The sequence below is a fragment of the Octopus bimaculoides genome, chromosome 6 (assembly GCF_001194135.2).
Source record: "Octopus bimaculoides isolate UCB-OBI-ISO-001 chromosome 6, ASM119413v2, whole genome shotgun sequence".
Classification (NCBI taxonomy): domain Eukaryota; kingdom Metazoa; phylum Mollusca; class Cephalopoda; order Octopoda; family Octopodidae; genus Octopus; species Octopus bimaculoides.
The window spans coordinates 66,091,365-66,099,175 of record NC_068986.1 but is presented as its reverse complement, the minus strand read 5'-3'; the positions used below and the strand labels follow the sequence as shown (position 1 = coordinate 66,099,175).

General features: G+C 30.5%; 1 protein-coding gene across 1 annotated transcript in view; it reads left to right on the top strand.

The window, feature by feature from the left end:
- LOC106877208 (laminin subunit beta-1) overlaps window positions 1-7,811 on the top strand; it is a 173,934-nt gene extending 166,123 nt beyond the window's left edge. The window contains exons 28-31 of the mRNA XM_014926058.2: window positions 768-909; window positions 1,854-2,030; window positions 2,972-3,128; window positions 4,646-7,811. Coding sequence (XP_014781544.1) covers window positions 768-909; window positions 1,854-2,030; window positions 2,972-3,128; window positions 4,646-4,788 — 619 coding nt within the window. The 3' untranslated portion in view covers window positions 4,789-7,811. The remainder of the gene's footprint in view (window positions 1-767; window positions 910-1,853; window positions 2,031-2,971; window positions 3,129-4,645) is intronic.

Here is a 7,811-nt window from a genome sequence, read left to right as displayed (position 1 = left end):
ATATATATATATATATATATATATATATATATGTATGTGCATGTACACACACACATGGCAGGTGACTGTTGTCTCTCTGCCACCCATCCCTCATAGCAACTTCTTCCTCTTCTGGTCATTTCAGCATAGCTTGACTGTTTAGCTCAGGCACATTTTCTTTCCTCTCTGTCGTTTTTTCTCTCTCTTCATTTATTCTTTTTGTAGAAGAGTGTAGGCTTGAGACATTAAAGACTTCTGTTTTTTCTGAGTGTCAACCTAACACACCCTGTTTGTGGTTCTTTCATCTTGTCTTTTTGTTTTGTTTTTTTTGGACTGTCTGTTTTTCTGTCTGAGAGAGAGAAATTGAGAGTGAGTTTTATGTGTGAACTTCTATAATATGGAATCAACAAAGAGTAATTTTGCTCCCATTTTTAAGAGAATTTTTTGAATATTGTTTTATTTTATTTTAAGGTAATAAATTTGTTTTTTTCGAAAATTAGTATCCATTTCATGATTTTGCTTAAGCACCAAGAACTTTGATAAAAGCTAAATTATAACTATTGTTTGTATGCCGTATTCCCTGATATTATACTTAATGTCAAAGGTACACATTCAAAGTGACCTATCATAAGACAGGTAATGCTCTAGTTAATGATGGTGATGATGATGACGATCATCATCATCATCATTGTAGTAAGCAGCAGTATTAAAAAATTACTGAAAGTACAGTAAGAAATTACCAGAATAAAAAGGAATATTTAATGTAAATGGTTGTATTAACATTTCAGCACAAGGGCTGAGGATGTCTTAGGAACAGCAAATAAAGTCTTGGATGCCTTGAAAGAGGCCAATGCCTCACAGGTTGATGCACATGCAGCTATTGAAAAGGCTGAAGATGACATCAAAGCATTACGGAAGATATTACGTACAGTGAGTATACTGAGATACTGTTTGAAAACTGCTTCTTTTGTCTATTTTTGTTTCATGTTTTTGAATTGAAAAAGAAATTTGAGAGAAATATATCTTGATGATCAAAGAGGTAGGAATTTATTTTTGTTAAGCATTTGATGGCACCAAGAAGAAATCCATTTAATCTTTTGACATTTATTTGTGTGTGTGTGTGTGTGTGTTTTGTTTGATTTACAGCTATTTTTAATGCTTTGATAGACAGTATAGTTTCCTTTATTGATAGAGGAAGAGCTTTTACAGCAAGATGTTTTTTCTGCTACTACAAAGGTAGAACTCAGTTTCTGCTAGGAAGCCTGAAGCAGGCCAAGTAATGCTGTCCTACCATCAGGCAGAATTCAAGTTTTTAACTTACGACTTCACTCGTGTCTTTTATGCATTTGTGTTGCATTAACATTTCCTGTCTTGTTTCTGTTTTCATCAGCAACTGGGAAATTGATGTTTGGTGATTTCCTTTGTGTGAATATATCAACTGGATATATTGTAAGCAAATGGATTGTCTGTATTCTAAGATGGTTATTTAAGCCTATTTTTGACCTAAAAGAATGTTGGCAATACTAACTTGAGAACTGTAGTGTAGCTAGGTGTAAGAGTCATTGTTGTTAGCCTGCTTCTTTGGACATCTGTCAGCTTCGTCTTTATGTGAAATGAGACCTAGAATTAACTAAGATATCTCTGAGCCAATGAAGGTACTTTAGTGTAGTTGCTCAGCCTATTGGAAGTTGCATATGTGGATAGTTCATTTCAAGCATTTTGTATTTTTTTTATGCTTGTTTTTTTTTTCCATAATCTTGCATAAACACTCAGTGTTTGCAATTTGTGCTTGTAATTTCCCCTTACATAAAAGCAACCATTATTATATTTATTATTAACAATAATGATATTAAAATAATATATTCTGTTTGTAGATTGAGCAGTCTATGTCGGACTCTGAAAACAAGGCTCGACCAGCTTTAGATACTCTCAGAAACCTTATCAATTCACTCCAAGACCTGAAAAATAAACATTTCCAAAACACCAGGAATAAAGAACGTGCTGATACAATGTCCAAGAAAGCTATGGAGACTGTAAAGAAAGCTGAGAAAGTAAGTATGGTGGTGATGATATTAAAAGGGTTTCAAATGTTCAAAACATTAACTGACCAAAATAACTAAGTCTTCTGTTGCTTCAGCAATATACTATAACTGTCTCTGTTTTTCTGAATTAACTAGTTCTAAGTTAACTAACCCATCTTCCTTTCAATTATTGTTTTTGGCCATCAGGTCCCTTGTGCTTAACCTTTATTAATCTAAAGCTTTCTATCATTATTCTTTTCTTAGAACTGAGTTGTTCTTTTATCCCCCTGGCAAAATGTCAAAAACTATGTTATTATAGTTTTCATTTTTCCATGTTTGCATTTAATATTAATCTATTATATTATATTTGAAGTTAAAATTATATTCACTTTAAAGATAATAAAAGATAATTATTTTCACTTTATTTAAAAACAGCCAGAAAGAAATATCTCTCTTTGTTTGCGATTAATCCCATTCCTTTTTGCTCTAGCAATTTTATAACAATAGTGCAGGAATGATGAATTCTTCCATCGAAGATGATGTAAGAATGTTCAGTTTTTTTCGAAACAACCTGCACAAACGATCTGTTTATAGTGATCAAATGTATGTGCTGTACATCAGCTCACTCACTCCTTCAAATTGACATTACCTGAACAGGTGTCTGGTGTGCCATGCATCAGGTGTTGAAGTAATCACAGAGCAACTGGAGATGAAGTGTTTTGCTTAAGAACACAATGCAGCACCTAGTCTAGGAATTGAAACCACGATTTTTCAATTGTGATTGCAACACTCTAACCACTAGATCGTCATGTGCCAGATTGCAGAAATAGAATATACAAAAATTCTGTTTTCATATATGTTGATGCTAAATATATTTAGAGATGTTTCTGATTTATTTCTGAATAAAATTTAGAAAATTAAAAAAAATTTTTTTTAAATGTTTGTCATGAATCTTGTTTTCTTAACTCTAGCTTGCCAATACACTGGAGAATAAGTACAATCGTACATCAGACACTCTGAAAATGAAGTATAATGCTACATTTGCTATAAAGAAACGGGCTATTGAATTGCAAGTGCGAACAAGTAAATTAGCTGTCTCTGTTACAAAGAAGAACAGTGAACTCCTTTGTAAGTTTTACACTTAAATGTTTTTTATATATATATACTTTTAATATTGTATATTTTCTATATTTTATCTCTGTCCTATTACAGCACTCTTTTGTCCAAGGATACTTTAGTAGAAATGTAATAGTATAAGGATAAGTACCTGGCACATTTTTAGACAAAGGGCATGAGAAGTATCTATAGAAACAACTCCAATCAGTGCTTTATTTAGCTCTTTTGATGCCAACGTGCCCGAGATCACCTTTGGTTTTATTACACAAATCCTCTTATTTTAAAGAGTTCATAGTTTTTATATAAGAACTTATGTTCTAAATACTAACTTAGTAACGAAAAAGTTTTTACTGAATTCCTCCAAGTTCTTGATTGATTTCAAAAGTAATTGAAACACATTAGTTATATATTTCATTAGAAATATGGTGATAAATGGTTAAAAAATCATTAAAACAGCATAGATAAACAATACTCAATTCTTTAATCATACCTTTGAGCTGGGATTTTCTGGCTGGAGGCTTTTCCTCTTGTTAACCTGTATCAGCTCTTGAAGAAGTAAGGGACTGTTCTTTTATAGAGGTCTTTGAAAGAGCAGAATGACCATTTACAATCTCAAAACCAGGAATGTCAACCCTCATCTCCATTTCGCTCAATTGGTGACAGACATGGAATCAACACTGATTCGTGTGCACATGTACATATAAATATATACAATGGGCTTCCTGCAATTTCTGTTTTCCAAATTCACCTACAAGGCCTTGGTCAGGTCAGAGCTCTAGTAGAAGACATTTATTTACGGTGATGTGAAGTGGAACTGAAGCCAAAACAGTGTGGTGTCTTGGGTATATACTTCTATTTCTATTTTCATTTCATAAATCTATGGAGACAGAATCGTTGTGAGGTTAAAGTGCTGGACTACTAATCATATGTTAAAAATTCAGATCTTTCTCCTGCCATTGTGTTGTATCTTTGAGCAAGGCACATACTTTTACTTGCTTTGGTTTGCTTCAGTAATATAATACAAGTAGCCTTCATAATTTACAGTTGAAGGGTTAACAATAAGAAGAGTATCCAGCCCTTCAGATTTTTTTCTTAACAGAAATACCCCATCTCTCTTTTATGAGTACAAAAAGGAGATTTAACCCTTTAGTATTCATATTACTCTTTCAAATGTAATGCTTATTTATTCACATTGTTTTGAATTAATCATGGATTATTTTATAACTTTGAGATTTCAGTGATGTCACTGTTTTATTTTTAGAATGACATTGTAAGGTAGGTACGAGAGGCTTGATCTGGCTGGGTTGAACATAAAACAAGTAGAATACTTGAGTCAAATATGGTTGGTTTAAATGGGTTAGACATTAAAATGCAAGTATTACACCTGGTAACATTCTTCACAGCCTCTCAATGTTCCACTTTAGCTAAGATTGAATACAAACATTTTATGTAGGAGTTCATTGTTGTTAAGCATTGTGTTGGATCTATTAAACAAGCTTTTATATATTTTTTTTCTTTGTTTGTTTTAGCTTTGATGCGCAGCTTCAAACAGCGCAATGAAACAGTAACTAATCTTTCTGAAGATATTAGTGAATTGAATAGAAAGATAGAAAAATACTTGAAGGAAATCAAAATTCGCGCTGAACATTATGTTACTTGTCAGCCTCAATAGAAGCAAGGATGCAACATAGAAATAATCCTGACTTGTTTCCCCTCAGCCCATCTCTCTCTCTCTTTTTTTGTCTTTTTCCTCAACAAAAGAAAAAAGAACAAACCACCATTGTGTCATTTCCAGTCCATCAACCACACTGCCAGTATGTTGCTTTTGACAATGAATAACTAACTGACTGAATCTGTCTACATCTAAAATACTAATGGTGGTCCAATAGCCTGTGTGGGAGGGAAAGCAGACCCTAACCAACAAACCAACAAAATCAAAAAATGCTATACTTGTTGCCTTTTGGGCCTCTTTGTTTCAGAAGGAACTTTGAGAAATAGATTTATAGCATTCTTAAATGTCCATTTCATTACAATTTTTTTTTCTCATGACAATATTTTTTATATTTTTACGTTTTGTAATTTTTTCTTAGTAAGTGTGGGGTGGGTGGGTATTTTATCTCTCCTTTTTTTTAATCTTATATATATAATATATTTTTTTTTTAATTCAACTCTTTAAATACTTTTATATTCAAAGGCGGACCATACATGAAATATATTCTTGAACAAATCAAAAATAAAACTTAAATATAAAAAAAAAAAATAATAAATCTTGAATAAAAAGACAAGCTCTTCTTTTCATGAAATCATTTTGTCTATATTAAAACGTGGTTGCCATTTTCATTACTATATGTAATGTTAATATTTAATTGTTAAACTAACCATCTTTATGATTTTGTCTTGTTGCATGTAATTCTACCAAGTTTCTTCTCTTTTATATTCATTTTTTAATGATAAAACATTAGTATTTTCTCATTAAAAGAAAATCAAATTTAACTAAGGTGAAATGCCTTTTTTTAAACAATTCCTAAATTTCTTTTTTCTTTCATTTTTTTTTAAAAGTAGTCTGTCTATTGAGTTTCATTCATTATAGTACTTATAGCTTTGATATTGATCTTAGTTTGGTATATTTTCAATTTTGATACCTTTTTTTTAATGAATAAAATACATTTAGAATGCCTCTTGATACAACAAAAGGTCCACGTACATACATGCATACATAAAAATGTGTATACCATTATGGTATATATTAATGAATATATGTATATGTGTGTGTATATATATATATGAATATATATATGCACGTATGTTTATATACATATATATACAAATATATATTATATACATGTATATTTGTATACATACACACACACACACACACACATTTATATACATATATACACACAAATATAAGATATACATGCATATATATAGATATACTTGTGTGTATATATCTATGAGTGTATATTTGTATACACACACACACACACACACACACACATATATATACATATATATATATATATATATATACATACATACATATATATATATATATATATATGTGTGTGTGTGTGTGTATGTGTCTATGAGTGTTTGTGTGTGCATATATATATGTGTGTGTGTACATCTATATAAATCATACATTAAGATGTAACTCTAATCAAGTGAAAGCTGATCTGCTTGAAGGTTCCCTTGGTTTTGAATTGCCAAAAGCTTGATTTCAAAGGAAACCTGAGAGCAGTTTAATTTTATTATTTTATACTTTGTGTCTTATTGCCAAATGTGAAAATTAAATCAGTAGAATATGAAGATTCCAAGGAAGATTCTTTTGCCTGGATAAGAAATATTAAATGTTTTTAATTAAAATAAAAATTCAGTTCTTCCAGAGCCATTTTGTAGTTGTAAGTGTACTTTCAAACTTTGAAAAGTTTAAAGAATCTTCAGCTAGACAGTTAAGCTAAAGAATTCCAAGTAGCTACTTGGCAAAATCTTTGCATCTTTTTTTTGAAGATGTTGCATAAATAGTAATTATTTTATTTTTGTTGATAATTGATTTTCTCTATTTGTGGGGATATGTAGCTGTAGATTAACTTGATTTCATGGATTGTTTGCATAATCTTTTACTTTAATCCAATTCAACAGCCATATTTCTTATATGCTCATGCCTTGACCAGGATTGATCTTAGAACTTTTACTTCGAATGTAGGTCTTGTGGGATTGTCATATACTGAGCAGGTAATAGCATTAATATGAGAAATAAGAGCTGAGTGTTTAATCCTATTCAAAGTATAAAAATGTGTATATGAAGAAATATGACATTTTAAGATTATTGGAGAATAGATCAGCAGAAATGTAACAGCACAATAGATGAGGCTTAATAATCTAGGAAAAAAAGAAAAAAGCTACTAACATTGTAAAAATCTCATTGGGGAAAAATAAGTAGATCATTACATTTTGCAATATTTTTGACATCATTATGTTTGATCTAAAGTCAAAGTCATTTTTGTGAAGCAATTATTATGTTTAGCTATTTTAGATTTCATGAAGCTTTTCATACTTGAAGACACTTAGATATTCTATGAGAAGCTTTGAAATATAGATATTTCTGGCCGAATCAGCCAAAATGACATCAAATTTTAAAATTACTCTCAGTTGGGATCTCTGAATCTCTCAGTTGCTAAGAACCAATTTATCAGCCTGAAGATTTTAATATAGATATTTTCTATAAAAGCATACACATGCCTGGAATTGCTAATGGTAATAATGGCATGGCTACAAAGAAGGAAAAAAAAAAATTCTGAATGCTTTGAATCCTTTAAGCTGCTTTCTATGTACTTCTCTTGTCCATGACATTAAAATCGTAAATTATCGTGTGAAAATGAATTTGCTAAACGATACACATAAAGAATAAAACAAACAAAAACACTGAAGTTTTGGTCGCTTTTGTCAAACAATTTTCTGTCAAATTTATGGCAATATATAGCAATATTGATTTGATTTCTAGAATACTTGCTATTACTACCATAGATGTTGAGAGGGAATTCTGTTTCTGTTGAATAAAAAAAAAAAGGAAAAATTTTTAGCTTTTATTGTTGAAATTTGTTTCGACAAAAACAAACCAATAAAAATTAATGATTTACAAATACTATTAATTCTAATATGTAATTTTAAACTTAATAAACTAATGAGAAAATT